Source organism: Myotis nattereri, assembly GCF_964212035.1.
Source record: "Myotis nattereri genome assembly, chromosome: 2".
NCBI classification, from domain to species: domain Eukaryota; kingdom Metazoa; phylum Chordata; class Mammalia; order Chiroptera; family Vespertilionidae; genus Myotis; species Myotis nattereri.
In genome coordinates, this window is record NC_138076.1 from 139,515,042 (window position 1) to 139,538,432 (window position 23,391).

General features: G+C 34.7%; 1 protein-coding gene across 2 annotated transcripts in view; it reads right to left on the bottom strand.

Annotated features, from left to right (window-relative positions):
• PTPRQ (protein tyrosine phosphatase receptor type Q) overlaps positions 1 to 23,391 on the bottom strand; it is a gene marked incomplete at both ends in the record, with an annotated part of 267,149 nt that overhangs the window by 72,662 nt on the left and 171,096 nt on the right. For both annotated transcript variants that reach the window (XM_081083373.1, XM_081083372.1), the window contains one exon: positions 13,830 to 14,153. In XM_081083373.1, coding sequence (XP_080939499.1) covers positions 13,830 to 14,153 — 324 coding nt within the window. The remainder of the gene's footprint in view (positions 1 to 13,829; positions 14,154 to 23,391) is intronic.

Genomic DNA, 23,391 nt, shown 5'->3' on the forward strand with positions numbered 1-23,391 from the left:
CACTGAGTGGGTAGCATAGTAAATAAATTATACAACTGATCTTATTATTACATATGTAAACATTTACTGGATTTATTATGATTACAAACAAATTATTTAATTTACTCTATTTTTATTATTGTTTTTTAATCAAGAATGCAAAACAAGAAATAATATTTTAAGGAATTGACTAATGAAAACCCTGTATAAGTTTTCTCTTTTTTATTTAATTTATTGAGTGACACTGGTTAATAAGATCATATAGGTTTCAAGTGTACATTTCTATGATACATGATCTGTTTATTGCATTGTGTGCCCACCACCCAAAGTCAAATCATCTTCCATCAGTCAGAAAATGCTAGGAACCATATGATTTCATATGTGGAATGTAGGTTTTCAATTTGTGAAATCACTAGATATTAGAAGGGTGTATAGAATGCTAAAAGTATTTCATCCCAGTTAATTGGCATAGACTCTGACCTAGGAACACAGTTGTACACATCTCTGTCCTCCTATGCTCCCTATTAGATTCTAGAGACATTACATTTTGGGAAGTAAGTATTTTGCAGTATTTCTCACTTTTAAATCCACATAAGCAAATATTACTAGACAAAATTATTCTATAGATCCTGAGAAGGTATACAGAAGAAGATCAAATATTACTTTCCTCAAATAATTATAAAAGGAGGAAGTTGTGTGATCTTGGTCAAACAACAAAATTTCTGTATCTCAGTTTCCTCCTCATATACATACTTTATAGTGTTTTAAAAGAGAAAGAGAAATATGAAGACAAAACATGTAAAATTGGCCAGTATAGTGTCTGGCCCATTATTGTCATTTAATACAGTGTTTTATAATAAAGGGCAAAGTAAAGATAAGAAGTAATTAGAAATACAAATAATCTATGAGAGGGCAAAGGGCAAAGTGGTGAATACAGATGGAGCAGGACGTAAAGGTAAAGTTGCACAGAGGAAATGGGAATTGAATAGGCTTTGAAAGATGAGAAGGATTTTGATAATCAGAAGAGTAGGTTTAGGGGCACTCTTATGGGAAGAGGATCATAAGCAAAGCCACAATGACATAAAGAACAGGGTTCACAGACAGACAGAATTGTATTACTGTACAATTGCCTTCTTTGGTAATATTATGTTTATTATTTTATACATTAAAAAATATTCCTCTAGGAAAGGGATCCAAGCACTTCATCAGATGGCCAAAGGAATCCATGGTACAGAAAAGATTCAGAATGTCTAAATTCAAGGAATAGAGAAGTCACAGAGAGATCAGTGTTCCTTGAGGAATAAAGTTGGGAACAAGCTTTAAATAGTAGTTTGGGAACTAAGTTAAGGAGCAGTTGCTTATTATGTTAGGGAATTTGAAGTTCATCCTTAAAACAATGGGAAGCCACTGTGAGGTTTTGAGAAAACTCAGGCAACTCTGAAAAAGGTAATTGCTCTGAAGCATTGAGTCCAGGTAGACTACTTCCCAAAAACCAGGTGAGATATGATGAGACTCTAATCTAGAACAGTGACAGTAAGTATTGATAGGTAGATATGAATTCCAGAGTTATTTAGAACATTTAAAAAGAACTTATAAGCTTATTAGATATGCACACAAACTGAGATAGAGGAAGTCGTAACAGGTAACTCATGTATTAATACTAGGAGAATGCTGATAGAGTTCACAACAACAGTGCATTAAGAAATAGAGACTGGTTTTTCTTAGGGATAAGGCTACAGAAGGAGATTATAAATTTGGATTTGTACTCATTGAATCTGAGAAAGTCATGAAGATTGAGTGCCTACCTGGCAATTAGAAAGACGAGACTGAAACTAGGGAGACAGGATGGAAAGGCTTTTGTGTTTGTTTGTTTGTTTAATTTCAGATAATCCCTTACAAATTGGGGCAGTATAAATATGAGAAGTATATTTAGCTCAAGTGACTCTACCTGATAGGTATTTAAGATGTTAATAGTAGTGACAATCTTTAAACTATGAATGAATTATTGGTACTTAGAACATATTTTTGAGAGAGATAATACATGAGGAATTCAGTGGCAAAATCACCCCATAAAATTACTTTTAGTGATAGCATCCAAATAGTTTAATGATGTTATTATAGAGCAGTGATTTTCAACTAGTGTGCTACAAGAATTTTTAAAACATACAGTACATTACTATTTAGTTAGGAGCACTGACCTATTTTACTTTAGATTGTATAAAAAAAGAAATTACAACAGCCAACAAGACAATAGCTGTCCAGTGTGAATAAATCAAAATTATATTTTTATTATATCGGCGAAAAAATATATTTTTTGTGTGCCACAGAATTTTAGTAATTAGTTTATGTGTGCCATGAGATTAAAAAAAAAAAAAAAGGTTGACCACCACTGCTATAGAGGAATCTAGCAATTATGTATAGCAAACTTTCTGTGGGAAAATGCCTTTGGGTTGCCAAACATATCCTATCCACCTCCCTGCTCAGCTCGCTCTCCTAGTCCCTGTCGGGGCCTTTTGTATCCTTCTGACCTTTGGGCAATACTCAGAACACTGACTCAGAGAACCAGTCCAAATGGCCAGTGAAGCACCCAGGGGAGGGGCTGAAGAAAGGATGTCCCAGGATTCAGAGATTTGATGAGCTGAGAGGTGCTAATAATGATGACAGAATTGGATCTGGTGACTATAATAGAAGAGATCATGGAATCTGCATATCTTGACATGTTCAGTCTTATTACTTCTAGCTTTATGAAAATTGATTCAAATGTTAGCATAATTTGTTCAGTCACTATGCATAGTAAATGAGCATAATGAGAGCTCTCCCACCACCAGCGTAATTAATTGCTTTTGGGTGTCCTCACAGAATAATGCACTCCATTTGCAAGAGTGGCAACCCTTTTCCTTTTCAAAATGGATATTTCCATAGAAATATGCTCACCTTCTCCTTAACAAACAGCAGCTCTGAATCTCTTTATTCAAAATGTTAAATGAGTGGATGGGCTTCAGGATCAAGTATAACATTACTGAGAATTATTACATTGGTCTCCTCATGGGGAAACCTAATTTGAAAATATAAAATTTTTGGTGGATTTCAATGGTCTATCTTCTGCATTTGACTCTGTAAAAGAGAATGAGCTACATCCAAAGTATCAGTTTATTAGGCCCATTGATTATTAATGTTTTAGCAAAACCTGCCTCCTAGCTCTATAAGAACCATGGTGAGAGAAGCAATTTTCTGACAGACCACACATTTCAAATGGTATTAGACAGGAAAATATTTTTTGCTTCCCTTCTCTTTATTTATACCCAAATATTCTGTTGGTTTTTAGATGAAATTTATGTATTCATCCAACCAACAGGTATTTATTGAGCACCATCTATATTCCCAGCACTAAAAAATACCACAAAGCCCATGGAAGTGATCAAGGTAGGTGTGGACCTATCATATAGAGCTTCTAATATTTAATGGCTCTTCTTCACTCCACAAGTGTTTAGTGAACATATACTATATGCTAGTCACTTTTGAGGTGCTGAAGTAGAGATGAGAAGCAAAGAGATGGGAAGCATGAGACCTCTATGTTAGTGGAAGGAGACAAATAACATCTAAGTATAGTATAAAAATTTGAATCAATATATAAGTAAAAATATACCATGTTAAGAAGTGATATGTACTATGGCAAACAATGAAGCAGGGTACTGGGAATGGGGTGGTAATGGAAGTTACTACATTAAATATGGTGGTCAGGGTATGCCTCTCCATGCAGATGACATTTAAACAAAGACTTGAAGGAGGTAAGGGAGCAACAGTGTCACAGGAAGGAAAGTGGATCGTGCAAAGGCTCTGAGACAGGAATATGCCTGGTATGTTCTATGAATAACAAGGTCTCCGGTGAGTCTGGAGTTATGTAAGTCAAACAAGAGCTGGAAACAAAATGGGGGCCAAGTCATGTAGGGCCTTTGATGCCACTGCTTAGGTCTTTGAAAGAACCAGAAGGGCCTCTGTAAATTTTGGTATCTAACTCATATCAGAAAGATGGGTCAAAATAAAGTAGATCAAAAGAAGGCAGACTATGTCTAGAATCTATCTGATTCACGTACCTCGATAGAGTATACCAATTCAATGGCTGTCAGGACTACACTTTTAAACCTAACTCATTCTAACAGGCAAACAAGGTTGTACAATATTATTGCCCAGACTTCACAAACAGTTTACTGAGAATTTTCTGTGGCTAAGAAAGTTGACAAGACTTTTCTGTGACTATGTTGATGGTAGCTTGTGGTTGGAAATATTTCCAGGGAAATATGTCCATATCTTCTCTGCTCCATAATCTGGATCTTTTGGGTTTCAACTAAGGAGAGATCCAAAACCATTTTCCAAGGAAAACTTTGACTAGTTTTGCAAATATGTCTATAGACCAGCTCAGAAAGCAGTATGATGCCTTATTCAACTTCTAATCTTTCATAGTAAAATGTCAAGCCTGTAATCATTCCTTAAATACTAACAATCAAAGCCCTCATCAGGGAGTGTCTGCTACCCATGCAAAGCAGAGAGAAAACTAACATTCAAAATAATTCATGGCCCATAGTAACCGCTAATAGTACTAAATATTTTAAAGTCTATACAGTAATCAATCATTATGAAAAGGCAAAGTATTTAGCTCCTTGCTGAGATGTACTTTAATGCCAATTCTTGAACTTGTTCCCAGTTTCTTTCTTTCTTTCTTTTTAAGAAACAATCACATTAAACATTTGCATTTTCAGTAAATTCAATGAAATTGCCTATTTTGTTACAGAAGTGTTTCCTTTGTTGAATCCTTTGTAAAAACTTTCTCTTCAAATCTATTATACAATTTGTATACTTGAAGGATTAGAATATGATGGAATAAAAACTCTTAAATCTGAACTAAAACCAAAGGCAAACACATACACAACTGAACTGATATATGAATATGTTGTTTGCATATAATATATATTTCATCGGTATATTGCAATGAAAATGATCATTTGATTAATTCATAGATAATTTGAGAGAAATATTTAGAACACCATATGCTCAAGTCTATTATACAGTAGTATCTAATTATTTTTAAATTATTTAAATATTACAGTGTACTTATAAGTATATAAAATTTCAAGTTTCTTTTAGGTAATTTTCTCTTGGAATTTATCAACATTCCAAAATATATAATAACATAATTCCAGTATCATCTCTTTTATCACAGGGTATAGTAAATTAGTACTAGATTCAAATAATGGGAATACAAAATTACAGATATGAATATCAACAATCCAAATAAAAGAAGCTGATGGCAGTAAAGGTATGAGAGTTAAAATATGCCAGTTTAAAAGCTTCGTAACATATAAGCATCCTTGGGAGACTTTGTTTGTCTCCCCATAAACTGTCACATTCTGATTTAGGATTGTTTGTGAAATGAATCTAGTCAGTAATGGGCCAAGATATCACTATACCCTTTCTCTTATAAATCACAGCAATTTACTCAGTAAGAATGATCTATCCTTATTCTCTCATTCCCCATAATCCAATCACTTCCTCTCATAAGCACTTTCACCCTGGTTTTCACAATAATGCATTTTCTGTAACTAACAACCATCATTTCCTGATTATCATGCTTCTATCCTTGCACAGGAATGTGGGTCTTATGTGGGTCAGGGTCATCTTTCCCATCCATCTGTGTCCTCATGCTAAGTGTGTTAGCTGAAAGGTGAGTCTGGATAGACCATCATTTTGCTAGTCCATATAAAAGTCTGAATGCCCCCAAGTCTGTGCCACTTTGATTAAGGACCATCAAATTTTGGTGTGTCTAATACTACACTTTCAGAATAAGCACATTCAAAGACTTATTAGTAACTTTAGCTTCTGCAGATCCCTGTAAATTTAATTTAATGATGAAAAATGTTGTTGAAAATACTCTATGGTTTTTAGTGCACCATGCTAGAATGACTTTCCTACAAGAATAAATACAAATAAATAAGTGATTTGACAGCCACTTGAACGACAGAAAATCTTGAGCTCTGTGAACAAATGATTTAAATCATCTGCACATTTATTCAAGTTCAGTTTAAAGCTTACTTAAAGGGCTACCCTTCGGGGTATTTCAGTCTCAGAATTTGGTACACTGGACCGCCAGATTCCTAACTATGGTCGCCACTACATGGACGCAATTGTTGCTCAACTATACACACGTTAGTGACCTCTAAAACTTTGAGTTGGCTTTGATTCACCTGGAAGAATTCGCTTTGAGTTGTAGAAGTCTCTCAGGACTAAAGATGTGCCGGGTAGTTTGAATGTATTTCTTGTGTCTTATACAATTCAGGGCATCAAGGGCCCTGAAGAAGTGCAGTGAGTAGATAGACCATCTGTACGCAGGCCAAGAGCATCTTAGGACATATCGCACTGATTAAACACTGTTTCAGTCGACTGACCTTCCCTGGTGTTGGATGTTTCCCTAGAGCCCAGTGATTTCACTGCCCCATATAGGAGACTACTGTTGTTGTATCAAATATCTCCTACTGCTTTACAAGACTTTAATTTAGTTTTATAGTTACATTTTCCAACTGCAAGATGGTATCACAAAGAGCAAATACTACAAGCCTAGGAATCTGACAATTAGTCTATTTGATAAGTCCTGAGGATGATTTGTGAACATCCCAGCATTAGGCCTCATTGTATGACTTTCTTCTCTGATGCTTAATTAGTAGTTTTCCAACTCATTTCAGACTGGCTTAAGGTGAAAAAAACACCACCACCAAATAAAAAACAACAAAAACAAAACCCTGCCACTTCCAATGCTAGCTAGCTATGCCAGGTAAGACTGAACATTTTCCAATGTTAGTACCATTATTATTAGAATCAGATAAAATCATTTTTAGAATTGCATCAAGTTTACAAAACAACTTTCTACAACGGTGGTTATCAAAAGTGACCTCCAGTCCAGCAGCAACACCTAGGAAGTTATTAGAAAAGCAAATTCTGAGGCCATACCCCAGACTTACTGAATCAGAAGCCCTGGGGAGGCTCCAGCACTGTGTTTTAACAAGCCCCCCTGATGATTCTAATGCCTTTGGTGTAAGAACCATTGCCCTACAATATCAACATACCATTTGGAAAAGTAGTGGCATTGCTCTTCAGATCAAATGACCTGTGATTACAACTCTTATAAAAAGGCTGGAAAGGGAGATTAAATGACTGCCCTCTGAAGGCTAGGGAAGTAGTGGTGGATGGCTTGGCAGCTAGTGATAAACATGGGAACATGCATCCAGCCAACAGACATGCCACAGATTTGTCTCCGCCCACCTTTCATTTATTTTAATTCTGGGTAAACTAAAAGAGTTTTCTCCCTCTCATCACTCCCTCCCATTCACAAAGTTCCTAGAGTGATAACAGATTAACATGCTTCATAAGAACATAGGAAAACATTATTAGTTACACCTGGAAGCTCTGTGTAGGAACAACCCGAAATAATTCAGATAAGGCTATCACATATGGAGTGTTAGGGCCAGAGTAAATGTTGCTATTTTGTCCACCCATTCATTGTATGCAGGTGCAACGAATTAAGGGCAAAATAAAAAAGAGAAAAGAAACCAAAAGTGTAGATTAAGGTCATGTGTGTTAGGGAAAATCCCATCCAATTTGTTTAGGAATGGGAAGTTTGGGTTACTTACTAGAACTTGTATAATATCTCCAGGTCTTTCTTAGTCCCACTTGCCAAAGCTAATAATATCACATAGTGATAATCCTTAAAATTTCTTTTACTGATTAGTTTTTAGTGCTTTTGCTGAAAAAGATATTCCATTTGCTTATACAAATTTGATTTCAAAATATTTTATTGATATTCTAGAAAACTTGCTTAACAGCCTGACAAAAAAAGCTTTATTGACATTAGAGTTGAATGCTTTATTAGTTTAATTTTTATGCTTATTTTTATTTCCTTTGCATTATGATTTCACTTTAATATCGCCTCTTTGTAATCCTACTTAGCACCCCTCCACCTCTTATTACTTTCATAACACCATCAGGCTTTGCCCAAGTTCTAGTCACGTTCTAAGATCTCAGGCTCTTCCCTAGAAATGAATGAGGCTCATGAATGAATCAAAGTGTGTAAAGTTCTTAGAATAAATAGTACCAGCATCTAGCAAGCACTTAATAAGCATAGCTATTGCTATTGTTTTTAACCATCCAGCCAAGGGCTCTCAATTCAGTTATTGGGCCCAGTCAGAAAGTATCCTAAACCACCAGACATAGTAATCCTATGGTCTTTACAGAATCGGGAGTTTTGCAGAGTCAAATCAGAATTCTCCCCACTTCCTTAGTAAATGTAGGAGGAAAAAAAGCTGAATTTTTGTAGACCCAAGGCCTAGTACTGAGGCAGACCGGAACTGAGGTCAATGACCAAAAGCACAGAGATTTAAGCCTACTTCACACTTCTCTCCAAACCAAGAGAAAAAAGATTCTCAGAAGACTAAAAATAAATTCAATTCAACATGAGATTTGAAGTTTGAGATGAGAAAGTGAGAGAATTCCTTTTTTAAAAATGATAAAATGCAGCTAGCTCTAAAGAGAGAAAGTTTTTTTCTTTTTTTGTTGGGTTAACCCGGTTTTCTATAATATTAATTTTAAAATATAGTGATATAATTTCCTTTGATTTTTAGTGATTTTACTGAAAAACACATTCTATGTGCTTATGTAATAGCCTTTCAAAATGTTTTTTAATTTAAATTCTGAAAAACTCATTTAATAACTTGGCAATAGCTCTTTTGAATTAAATGTATAGTTGAATGATTTATTAAAACTTTAATTTTATGTGCTTAGTATTATGCTCTATAAATTATGATTTTATCCAAATAGCTTCTCTTTGTAATCATACTTAGTAGCCCAAATTTAGACATTGTTCTTCTTTGTTTTCTTCATAGACGATCAACCTATATGATGCAGCTTGCTATACAAATTCATTAAGAGTTTATTATCTCAGTTAATCATTTAAATAATACAATGAATATTGCAGCCCATTTAAAGGAGGCATTTATTATTTTCACATATTGCTTAAAATCTTTCTCTATTTACTACATGCTTATTTCATTACTATATGCAGTAATTCATACTTATGTTAATGAAAAGGGAAAATAAAAAATAAATATATATTACATACTCATTTTGTGAAATAAAGGAAGCTGAAGATGTCAAATATAGAAAATTTCAATTTTTGCAATAACCATGCAAGTATTTGAAAGATAAGTTAAAGGGAAAAAATGATGAAAATTTACTGTTGAACAATTTTGCAAATGGAGAATTTTGACATTGAAATACTTTCACATTAAAGTCAAATACCCTCTTCAAATCCAACCGCCATATTAATTTAGTCTTTAATATTGAGTAGGTCTAGATGGTAGAAACATATATAAGACATGATCACGTGGTCACTTCTGCCTTTAAGGAGCTCAGAGTTCCACAGAAGAGAGAGAGAGAAACAAACAATTCTGACAACGACATGATCAGTATTTCAGGAGCAAGTTTTGGGAGATGGAATGGAGAGAGGAATTGATAGAAAAGGCTGCTCTCCCAAAGAAGGACAGTAAGGAAAAAATCAGAGATTCTAAAGCACAGAGAAGAATAAACAAGGCATATGTAGGGAGTATAAGCAAAGTCAGAACGGAGGGCATTGTGTAGCATACTAAAAAGTATGATTATTGCACAAGAAAGTATAAAACTGTCAAAGCTTTTAAGCAGAGGAATAACATGTCATATAGGTATATTCAAAAACGGAGTTCAGACAGGGATAGATAAAATGGGAACAGAAAGACCATTTAGAAATCTTTTGCAATAATATAGGATATGCATTTTAAAGGTCTGGATTTAGAGACCCTTAACAGGAAAAAATAAATTTGAGAAGTATTCAGTAAGTAAATTCAATAGGACTCAGATATGGACTTGGTGGTGAGGATTGCTAGAGCTAGAAAGAATTAAAAATTATTCCTAGATTGCTCACTTCAATAGTTAGATGAATAATGTGCAATGCACTGAGACAGGAAAAGGTTTAGAGTGGGGGAGGGGCAATGGTAATACGGGGTCTGAGAAGTCTGTGGAAACCTAAGTAGTTGTACTAGTAACTTTAATGTACAAGTGCAGAAGAGAGAGATATTGTCTTTTTTTAAAAGTTGACTTTAGGAAGAGAGAGAGAAAAAGAGAGAGAGAGAGAGAGATAGATAGAGAGAGAGAGAGAGAGAGAGAGAGAGAAACATCAATTTGTCATTCCACTTATTTATGTATTCATTGGTTGACTCTTGTAGGTACCCTGACTGGGGGAGATCCAACCCTCAACCTTGGCACATCACTATGATGCTCTAACTAACTGGGCTACCAGTCAGGACATGTCTTGAATTACACACTTGGGAGTCTCAGAAAATTAACCGAGAAGACTTTCCACAGCATCTAACTAATTTCCTCATGTGTAGAATAAATTATATTCATTTCCTCTAGTAGCAGCAGGATAAAGTCTATTATAAAAATGAACTGAATCAAATAGGCTTCTCTATGTCTTAGACTATGTCTTCTTATTTATTTATGGCTAACCATCATATAATTGCTTCTTTATAGAAAGGATAATATCTACTTCTGTTATGACAGCATTCATCACATTAATTGAATAACTCATTAATGATTGCTTATTTTAAAAAATGCTATGCCATACTTTGCCCTCTATTTGGTTTTTCTTCTTTTTAGATCATAAAGTTGCATTCCTTGGAAACTTCTTTGATGAGGCATGTTTTGTTGAATTTTTTTTAACCTAACAGATGTTTGGGTAGTTAAAATTCCTCATGAGTACGGTATCCTGTGGTTTTCACAACCTAAGTGCTACCCCAGGAATTTTCCTTTCTTGCTGTCTTCCAGTCCTGGTGGTCCATAGGAGATGCACATTATGAAGAGTCTCAATTCATTCCATTCTAATTTCACACCCATACTCTTTTAAAGTTATACATTTCCTCAACATTTTAAGTACCTATTGTGCACCACAGAGATACTTAGCAGCTTTCCAGTCTATATTCCTCCCTCTACTCAACTCAAATTGCTTTTGAGTATAGGGGTAATAAAAAAATAATAGATTAGTAAAATGATCTCCAAGATTTTAATGTTGCAAGTTAAATATTTCTGCCATTTGTAATTTCCATGCTTGTTTGTATCTATATGCACTCAGCATGAAGTAGAGAGTTATGGCTATTACAAAGATGACTTAAGGAGAATAGCAATTTGGCTTCAGTAATCTAGATCAGAGTATGTGGGAGAAAGAAATGTTAGCTTGTGTTGGCTGAATACTGTTTTCTTTGTTCACTCTAGTGTACAGTGGTAGATTCAGATTCAGCAAGTAACCCTATTTAATCCTCAGCTTGCAATCCAATTCTGCTCCCTGGATCTTTAATTTGAATTTCTTCTTTACTATCTCAGAGAGAGTAAATACAACATATTTTCTAATTTTACAAGCCATTTCAGAATATTTTAAAATAATATTTATCAACCTCATTATGTTGTCCTTTATTTGAGTTATTCAAAGTGAATAATTTGATTTCAAACTAGCCACCAATTGTTCTCTCCTTATCCAGAAGTTCCAGGTTTTGATAACATGTTCTATTTTGCTAAGAGCTTGGACACAATTTGGTGCTATTAGAAAAAAATGCGCATATGTGAAATAGTAATTTTATACCAACTTGTATTGTTGTTTTGTCTTTTCTATTATTCAGATAAGTTGTTCACTTTCATAATTTTATCTTCTCATCCTATATAATAAAAGGCTAATATGCAAATCGACTGAATGGTGGAAAAACCAGTCACTACAACGTGCACTGACCAGGGGGCAGACACTCAAAGCAGAACTTGATTTACAATTTATTTGTTTTGTATGGAAGCCATCATAATTATATGTAGATAGTGTTCTTAATAAATAATAGAAACATTTACTTAATTATGGCTAATATCTAAACAAGTAGGGTAACAAGTTAGTTTTTTTTAATATTAAACTAAAGTTGCAACATCAATCTTTACCTACCCTTAGTGACTTCTCTGGAAAAACATTTAAAGAATGTTTACTTGAATGCAGAAGTCCTGAGATATGTGTAGATGGCAGAACAATTTTGAGAGATTATTTTGTGTTTCTTCTCTGTATTTTTCCCTTTTCCCCATCTCAAGCTGTGAGTCAGACCCTGAGTACTTCTTTGTGTCAGAACTTTGTTCAAGTGAAAAGCATACACTAAAAAGCGTTTGGAAGACAGATCTGTCTAGGAGGGAGGGAAGGAGGGAAGAAAAGATGAGAGAGAGAGAGAGAGAGAGAGAGAGAGAGAGAGAGAGAGAGAGAGAGAGAGAGCTACAGTTACTAAAAAGGATGTAAAGCGTGGTTTCATATCCTCCAGATATGAAGGGAAAATGTAGGCATAGAAAAAGCATTCTTGATATCAATTGCTATAGCCTAATGATAGACCACAAGAGAAAGCAGTAATGCTTTGTCTATATATATAAAAGCCCAGTGACTGAACAGGGGAATGACCAAAACGACTGGTCGACCTGAAGCTATAATGCACACTGACCACCAGGGGGCAGATGCTCAATGCAAGAACTGCCTCCTGGTGGTCAGTGTGCTTCCACAGCAGGTCGATCTCCGAAGGCCATGCCCCCCACCAGTGCACGAATCCGTGCACCGGGCCTCTAGTTGTAATATAAGACTCTATGACATAACTCTGAAAGTCTGAGAAAACCCTAATGACAGAAATAAATTTCCCATTGGTATTCAATTAAGTTAAAAGTAAATGTGGCCGAAACCGGTTTGGCTCAGTGGATAGAGCGTTGGCCTGCGGACTGAAAGGTCCCAGGTTCGATTCCGGTCAAGGGCATGTACCTGGGTTGCGGGCATATCCCCAGTAGGAGATGTGCAGGAGGCAGCTGATCGATGTTTCTCTCTCATCGATGTTTCTAACTCTCTATCTCTCTCCCTTCCTCTCTGTAAAAAATCAATAAAATATATTTTTAAAAAAAAGTAAATGTGTTATTACATGAGTTATTTTGTGTACTAACTCAGTAATTTTTATGTTCAGTGATTTTTACACAATTTAATTAAGTAGAAATCAACACATAGATATAAACTACAACAGAAATCAGTGTGTGTGATATATAATGATATATAACATATGCATAGATACATATATATGTATATAATATATACTCTTATTCCTGTATATATTGGTTGTTCCCAAAAATGAATCTATACCTTAACAGTTGATAACTCACTTAATTGTCACTCCTTTTCAGGTTTAACTGATTTGAAATAATGGGTGAAGCCTGATTAAGCTTTGATCTAAGAAAATTTGTCCTAAAGTGCCACTAGATTTTTTCATGGGGATACATAAAACATAAAGTTTATGGTACAAAACCAGCAACAGTTGACAAATTGAGGGCACAAAAATACCGAATGAAATTATTATTGATGTTTGTGATTCCATTGCTTTGTATTGTCAGCAGTGGCTGGACAATGGTCATCAGTTTGAAAATGAACTGTATGTTAATAAACACTGACTTTATAATCATTCAAAGTGTGTATACATTTTGGGGGGACATATATATATTGCATGAAAACCATCACAATTCTATGTAGACAATGTTTAGAAGATAATAATAGAAATTTATTTACTTAACATTAATGAAGTCACAGCAAGTAAGGCAGTTAGTTTTAAAATATAAAATTTAAGTTATAAGAGCAATCTTTACCTATACTTTGAGTACTTCCCATGGAAAATCAATTAAAGAACTTTTTCTTGATTGCAAAAATATATGTACATATACAGGACAAAACTTACGGCCAGGCAGGGTTTGTGCAGATATCCAACTTGAAGCATTGCCATAGCCGGCATTGGTGCTGGCAGCCACTTGAAATCTGTACCATCTAAATTTCTTTAAGCCATATACTGTCTCTTCAGTTAGGTCAGCTCCATAGAGGTATTGAATTTTTTGATATTCGATACATTCTTCAGATTCCCATTCTCTGCAATTTTGAGCCCGAAGTTGAGTGGTAATCTTATAATTTTGGAAGTAGCCGAAGATAGTGTCAGGTCTGATCCATGTCAATGTTGCACTAGTTGACTGAACATCAGAAAAAGCAATATTTGTGGGAACACTGGGAACTAAAAATTAAAGAGAAAAATACAAAGTCATTGGAATTACCAAACATTTTGTAAACAGAAGTAAAAGATGGGATTTAAAAATACTACTTATAATGTAACTAGTGGCATTGTCTTATTACAATTGCCCTTAGATTAATATTAAGCTGGTGCTTCAGAGACTACAGGTTCAAAGAGGTAGAAGACAAAATAATTGTGATTATTTTTATTCCTAGTTTTGCTCCCCAATTCATTTACGATATAAACTTTTGCTTCATATACAAGCACTGGTACAAAGAAACTTGCATGCTCATATAGTCCTATGTCCTTCCTAGGTATGGTCTGAGTGTTTAATGTTTAGTTCCTAAGAAAGACATTCTATATTTAAATGTCTAGACCAGCGGTTCTCAACCTGTGGGTTGCGATCCCTTTGAGGTTTGAACGACCCTTTCACAGGGGTCGCCTAAGACCATCGGAAAACACATATATAACTAAATATTGTTTTTGTGATTAATCACTATGCTTTAATTATGTTCAATTTGTAACAATGAAAATGCATCCTGCATATCAGATATTTACATGACGATTCATAACAGTAGCAAAATTACAGTTATGAAGTAGCAACGAAAATAATTTTATGGTTGGGGGTCACCACAACATGAGGAACTGTATTAAAGGGTCGCGGCCCTGGGAAGGTTGAGAACCACTGGTATAGACAGAGACAAGACATCTTATATATAGTAAATGCTGATTATAAAATAATTTAAAATAAAAAAGATTATTAAATAGATTAATATTTAGTTGATTTTTATTTTATCTTGCATATATTTAGAATTAACAAAACCCTTTCTAGATAATCATCCAGCACACTGATGTTAATACTCAGACCAAGACATCTGTATATCACCTATAATACATGCTCCTACTTGAACTCATTTATTAGATTTCATATTTACTATTGGTTTCCTATATGCATACCATGTGCTAGGCTCGGAGCCTATGTAGGGATTAAAGATACATAAGGTTTATGTCTTTTTTTAAAAAGAAACAGCCATTTATTGGATAAGAAATATAAGCATGTTATGGTTAGAAATATGAAATAACAACATACTAAGTGGTATGGGTACTTCCTTCAACAATGCCTATATGCAAGGGCTTTTGCTCAGAAGGCTGAGATAGAATGAATGATAACAATGACTTGAATGGAAATGGCATAATTCATAAAAACTATATGCAAACTTGAAAATAAGATAATTAATAAATAGAAAATTCACTCATTCCTAAACATATCATATGAATTCAACATTTAATAAATACAAATGAGTACCCAATTTGTTCCAAGTAATATTGTAGGTGCAGGGAATACAATGAAGGAAACAAACAAAAGTCCCTACTCTTTTGTAATTTACATTAAAGAGGTTTATCTATATATATCAAAGGCTAATATGCAAAGTGTCCCCTCGGGAGTTGGACCAGGAGACAGGGAGTTCAATTGCTCGCTATGATTTGCGCTGACCACCAGGGGGCGGTGAAAAATGAAAGAAGGCCCCGGCCAACACCTCACAGCTGGCAGCTGGGGAAGGAAGGCCCAAATAGCCCTGATCCCCGGCCAGGCCTAAGGACCCTACCTGTGCACAATTTCATGCACTGGGCCTCTAGTATACAAAAAAAGTATAAATAAGTATTAGATATAGTACTTTGGATGACGATTTGTGTTGTAGAGGAAAATAAGGAAGCAAAAAAGGAGAAAGAATTACAGGGATATTGAAATTTTAATTGACTAGTTAGAGAAGGCCTCACTTATTAGAAAATATGATGCTTCTGATAAAGGTGGGGAAAGTAAAAGTGAAAATTTGGGGGAAGATCATCCCAGCAGAATAAAATGCCTTATTAAGGACCCTAAGTTGGGACCATGCTTGGTATATTTGAAAAATAACATAGAGGCTAGTGTGTCTACTGGGAGTTAAGGTCTAAGAAAAAACACTGAAAGCCAGGTTATGTACTGGTACAATGTTGTAAGTTATTATTACTTTAATCTGACTAGAGAAGTGATAGGCTCTAACATATGTTTTCATGGAATCACTCAAGCTACTGTGTTGTGAATAGACTAAGGGATATAAGGGTGAAAAGAGAGAGAATAATTAGGAGGCTATCGTAAAGTCAACATAGGAGATCATGATGGCCTAGACCAGTAATGTAGTGGCAAAAATTACAGAAAGTATTGAGAGTCTAAATCTAATTTAAAGGAGCACTAATAGGATTTGCTGATGTATGACATGTGGTATGTAAGAGAAAGAGAGGAGAATAGGGAAATGCTAAGGTATTTGGACTGAGCAAAAGAAAAATGAAATCGCTATTAACCAAGAGGGGGATGATTGTGGAAGGAGTAAGCTTTGGGAAGAAAGATTGAGAATTGATTTTTAGTATGTTTACTTTGAAAGGCCTATTAGATATCCAGAAGGAGATGTGTAATAGTATATAATTGCATGAGTCTGGAGTTCTGAAGAGAGGTTTAGACTTGAGTTGAAATTTTAGATTTCCTCTTAAATTTTTACTCAATTATCTAGACAGATTTCTGTATATTTGCCTAAATCTGGAAGAGAAGAGAAAGTCTAATGCAATGAAAAACAAGTAGGAGATTACTTATAGCCATTGGATTAAATTTACCAAATTTAATTACTCTGTTTTCAAATATTAAATATTTATCATCAAATATTACTGCATTTAAGCAAACATTAATCTTTAAAGGATCACTGCAAACAGGACACTGATGTACTACTTGTAACACCCTCCCTCTTCTATCTTTACTTATGTGGGAAAACTATTAGAGAAAAATTATTTTTTAAGAAAAAATTATCTTTATAGAATAAATTTTGAATTGGCTAAAAAGTAGAATTCCCATAATTCAGTCAAATTCCTCAACCACTATGGTTGAACTCAACTACTTGAAGAAAAGACATATTTTCAAGATATTTTAACACAAAGCAGAGAACCATGACTGGCCTGGGGATTCTGAGTAAGTCTTAAGAGAAAAGATAGCATGTGATATAGGATTTCATTGATTGTAAAGATAGAGATTCTAGGGAGTAATGCGATCTAAGCTAACTGCGACCATAGTTTATAATCCATATTGGTAATTACAAATAGAAAGACTGCACAATGACTTGGGGACATACTGTTTCTGTGGGACTTGCAGATAGCTTGGCGGGCAATGGGAAACCGTCAAGTTGTCAGAGTAAGATGTTAAGAAGTCCATTTTATCAAGTCCAGTTTGGCAACTGCACAAAAGGAAAAGGAACAAATTCATAGACCATTTGATTTGTTCAGGAAAGAAGAAACAATATGGTAGCAACATGGAGAAAGTAAAGTTTTAGGTCTATTTTGGGGTGGTTGAATCCATAGAACAGGCAAATGAATTAGAAGATCAGAGAATCAGAATTTGAAAGAAGTTTAGAGATGATCTTGGTCAACTTGTCTTTTTATGTCTCACCCTTATGTAGGCAGATGTCCCCTAAGATAATTGGCCACTATACACATAGCTTCTTCCAGTGTTCCTACCAAACACTGATATAGGTGCTGATGTGATGGAATCTTGCTGTTGTAATTAAGAATTCAAATAAATCTACTTTAAAATAGGGAGAGATTATCAAGTGGGCCTGATTTTATAACATGAGTCCTATAAAAGCACAGAGTTTTCTTTGGCTAGTTATGAAAGAGAAAGTAAGATATATTAAGCAAAATATATATTAAATGCACAAAAATTTCTCCACTGCTGGCTTTGTAGAAGGAGAGGACCACTTAATAAAGAGTTGAGGCCATCTCTAGTCACTGAGAGCAGCCGTTGGCTAAGAGCCAGCCAGCAAACAGTTATCTCAGTCTGACAACTTTAAGGAACTGAATTCTGCCACAACCACATGAGCTTAAAAGAGGGCCTGAACTCTACCTGAGAGTACAGCTGACTGACAACTTGGTTTCAGCTGTGAGACCCTGAGTAGAGAATGCTGGCACAGCACGCCCAGATGCCTGACTTAACGGAACTGTGTGTGAATAAATCCATGTCGTTTTAAATGACCAATTTTGTGATAATTTGTGACATACAATAGAAAACCAATTCAACTTCCCTCCACAAAATGACCAGTCTCTACTTTTCTAGACTTTGCTTAAATATAGAGAGCCAGGGAAAACTCAAAATCTTGAAGGGCTTTATTTTAAAATTTATTTCCAGATAGTTCTATTAATTTGTTCACCCTTCATTATTTCGAACTGATATCTATTTTCCTATAATCCTAGATCTACCCTGAAAACCCACCTCAAATAGGCCTAATCCTATTTTCATCTCCTCTTCACTCCATTTATACCAAAGACCTAAAAAGGTTTTGTTTCTACATTAATTTCTATAAAAAATATTGAGCAACTATATGTACACACACACACATACACACACACACGTATAAACACACACAAATGCCCATCTACCTATTAGATTTTGTCCCTGAAGGTCTAGATCAGTGGTTCTCAACCTTCTGGCCCTTTAAATACAGTTCCTCATGTTGTGACCCAACCATAAAATTATTTTCATTGCTACTTCATAACTGTAATGTTGTTACTGTTATGAATCGTAATGTAAATATCTGGTATGCAGGATGGTCTTAGGCGACCCCTATGAAAGGGTCGTCCGACCGCCAAAGGTGTCGTGACCCACAGGTTGAGAACCTCTGGTCTGGATTAATGCTTGGAACAAAGAAGGCATTTAATAAATATTTTTTCATGTATGAACAAATGAATAAGAGGTTATAACAGGTACTTGATTTAGACAGATGGTCAGAAAAGAATTTTCTGATGAATTATTATTTGACCAGAGACCTGATAGATCAGATGTAGCTTCCCAGGTGAAAAACAGCAGGGTGTGTTAAGACTGAGGAAGAAGAGAGTGTGGCACTTTGGAAACATTTTATAAAGGCTATTGGTCCACAAGGATATGGGTAGGAAGATAGAAAGTTGGAGAACTAGGCCAAAAATCAGAAAATGTTGAGCCTTCTAGACTAGATTCAAGAATTTTAGTTTTATCCTAAGTGCAGTGGGATAATTGAGAAGTTTTAGATGAATTCTTCATTTGCATTAAAACCATAGACTCTGCTCTTTCCCCATGAGAGCCAGGGAGTATGGTCTAGACCAGGGGTGGGCAAACTTTTTGACTTGAGGGCCACAATAGGTTCTTAAACTGGACCAGAGGGCCGGAACAAAAGCATGGAAGGAGTGTTTGTGTGAACTAATATAAATTCAAAGTAAACATCATTACATAAAAGGGTACGGTCTTTTATTTCAATAGTTTTATTCATTTCAAATGGGCCGGATCCAGCCCGCGGGCCGTAGTTTGCCCACGGCTGGTCTAGACACCACCAAGCACCCATTCTATGTTTCAATTTCCAGTGCCTAGCATTTACTAGGCAAATAACAGTGGTAAGGTAGAGGGGTGCATTAGCTATCCAATAAATGAAAGAAGTAAGAGGGCTACCCTTTCCCCATTTCAACAGGAGGGAGGACTATATGCCCATGGTTCTATGAGGAGCTTACCCTTAAATGTTCAGTTTTTTTTTTTTTTAATAAAAGGACTTTATACTTTCTTGCACAGTAAAAATATTTTCAGCAAGTTAATATTGATCCATAGACTCTAGCATTTTCCAAAAAAGTGTTATAAAGAAGTCAAGGTCTAAATAGGATAGTATTTTAACTTGACAAAGAAACAAGGTCTATGCAAGAAGTGTTTTTTAATACGGCTACGAAAGAGTAACAACAACTGCAGTTACCTTCCATGTGACAGGTACAGCGATGGACCTTGAACAGAGCCCCAGTGCCTGACACATTGACACTCAGTAAGTGTTGACTGTGTGTGTGATTAAAGTATGCTTCACTGAAATAGCCCTTTGGTTTCATGCAGTAAGAAATTTTGTCCACATTCTCCAATCAAATGTATTTAAAAGAATGATAAGAAATGAAATCTAATCTGAGGCCAAATATATAGTAGAACTCACACACAATTCTTTGTAACAAGGCTACCTTAGAGGCATTCATAAATGACCAGCAGTAACCCTCATTTATATCCAGTATCTTCTCTTTTGATGAACTGTGTATTGAACTAGACTATTTCAAAGCGACTGCCCTATTGAATTACAGATACAAAAAGGATTACACTCATTTTAGCATGGAGAATCAGATTTCCATTCTTTAAGAATGACTAAAAACCTCAAACTTTTTCTATCCACAGATGGTACTAATTTGAACACATCATGCCATGCTTCCTGGAGTAATCATGCAGCTTGCTTAGATTTTCTAAACATGACTGAACTGTGATGAAGCGATCAACATTTACTGCCAAGGTATTCCGTAAATTATATTTTTATTCATAAATTATTCTTATCGATGAAATTCTTTCATCATGATTGAAATAAAAGTCTGTAGATATATATAAGTACAATTTGTTACAGGTTTAAATGCATGTCAGTTTTAGTGACTACTTAATAGATTCAACTTAGAGTATGAAAATGTGTGTAAAAAGTAATTATTCTCTAAAATTCTAAATATCAACTATGAGAAGTTGTCAACCTTTAGATAGAATTTTGATGGTAGCTTTATTGACTTCTTGCTGAACTGGTTAAGTATAATAACATGGAAGACCAAGTTTCCTTAATTATTTATTTATGACTTTATATTTTTATCTTCCAAAACAGATGTACTTTCTTTTAAGTAAAACAGGTGTCTGGACATTTATATTTATAAAACTTATAAAAGTATCAATATAATCTTTTTTAGCTTATTAAGAATATTTTTGTCTCTAATAATTTTAAATAATTTACAACTCTTTTAGAAACACAAGGAACAAGTACATAATTTGAGCATACACAAATAAAAGCACAGTTTAATAACACTAACATAGTATGGATAAATATAAAAATACAAATTTCTACAAGGTTGAGTGGAAAGAAAATTTCAGCATACTACATATAAATTTTGCATTAACTTAAATTTTATTATCAGCATTTATTCGACATTCATATTGAGTGGTCTGGGCAAGTTGTTTTAGTGTATCAGATCCTTTTTATACATATGTTAAAAGTAATTTAGCTAATAGAAACCAGTACAAGTAGGTGATGCCAAGAGGAAAGGCTCAATCAAAGGAGAAAATATAGTAGCTATAATTTGAAAGAACAATTGAGGATTAGTAGAGATGTGAGAGAAAAGATGTTTACATAGATTGAATATGACAAGAGATATATAAGGGGAAACAAAATGTTTGTCATAGACTGGAGAAAAGAAAGTCTAAGGAAGTAAAAACAAGGCGGGGCCATCAAGTATGGTATTATTGAAAGGCACTGAAAGTTTGAAAAATTAGTTTAGATGACTATTTAATTGGTAAAGTACAAACTTAAAGGAAAGACTGAGCCACCATATAGCTATTTATAAGAAAAAAAGAGGAAATAGGAGTACAACAAACGGAATGAACCCAAGAATTTAGTCAATAGGTAAAATAGATATGCCATATACATTCTAGAAGTAAGTTATGGTTTAGCTCTGAGTGTTTCAGCAAATAATATTTAAAAACCAACATTATAGATTTCTGTGGCAATAAAGAAATTAAATAGTCAAGAAATATGCACCATTCTCTGGTACTGAGATCAAATATATATTTCTCCTCCCCAAATCACATAAATAGGGTATCTTGTAATTTACTGCACAATGTCTTCAACAACATCCTTATGGCAAATAATGTTTAACCTAGCTCTTTCTTATAACATCTCTTAGTGTGGGCTGGCATAGTAATTATCAGATAATTTTTGTTAAACTATTTCTTCAGAAGTTCTATTTAATTCAGGTACACTTCTCTCAGGTACTCTGGCTTAGTCCAGAGATAGATTTTGGAGTAGCTAGAATAGTATTTACCAAAATATGCTACATAAACATGATGTTAGGTGATACGACAAAGCTGAGCACATGGATTGGCACACTTATTAGTCTGACAAATTAAACCATATTGGCATATTCAATTTGCATTAAAGGCAATTGAGAAAGTGTCTATTATAAGGAGGACTGAGGTTTCCTAGAAAAGAAGTTAACAGGCCTGTCCCAATATATGTATACACAGACAATTAGGGACCCAAAATTCTATGAACAAAAGCTATAATAATATTGGTTTTTTAAAAGATTTTTTAATTGATTTTTAGAGAAAGAGGACGGCAGGGGAGAGAGAAACATCAATGTGATAGCAAAACATTGATCAACTGCTTCCTGCATGCCGCTTACCTGGGATTGAGCCCACAATCTGGGCATGCGCCCTGACTGGGACCCGAACTGACAACTCTTTGGTGCACAGGATGATGCCCCACCAAGCTACATTGACCAAGGCAATAATATTAATTTTAAACTAAGTATTAGTGAACTCAGAACTTATTTATACAGTATCTCAGTAAAATTTCTGGTGGGAAAATCGTTTATTGAGAATACTACAAGGAAAATGGGTTATACATATCCTATTTGGAGGTAAAATGAGTTGATGAGTTGATTTGTTTTATAGAGTAATTAGTTTGACAGCAGCATATAGCAAATTATCTCATGAGACTATAAAAAATGACAACTTTGATTTAAAATAGTTCATATGAAGCCGTTCTTAGGGGAGCAATTACATAGTAGAGTTCATTTTCTATTAAGACCATTGCATTAACATCTGGAGACTAAATTGAACCATTAATATTGATAAAGAAAAGAGAAAGACATACTGGTTTGTAGGGTTTCACTTGAGGATAGAAATGAGTAAGTAAAATGTACTTCATATCTTGTTAGCATGGATAAATAGAGATGTCTTAGGAGGAGAAGCTTAACATAAGAGGTCAGGAAAAAAATAATTTAAGATAAATATGTATATAAAAGCTTTGAAATCATGAGAGTGAAAGAACATTTAAAAGGAGGGTTTATAGTATCAGAACATCAGATGATGAACTCAGTAGTTAATATTGAAGTAAAATAGGAAAAGAAGATAATAAAAAATGCAAGTATGCCAATAATATCTGGCACACATTGATATTTAAGAAATATTTGTTTTGTCGAAACCAGTTTGGCTCAGTGGATAGAGCATCAGCCTGCGGACTGAAAGGTCCCAGGTTCGATTCCGGTCAGGGGCATGTACCAGGGTTGCGGGCACATACCCAGTTGGAGATGTGCAGGAGACAGCTGATCGATGTTTCTCTCTCATCGATGTTTCTGACTCTAT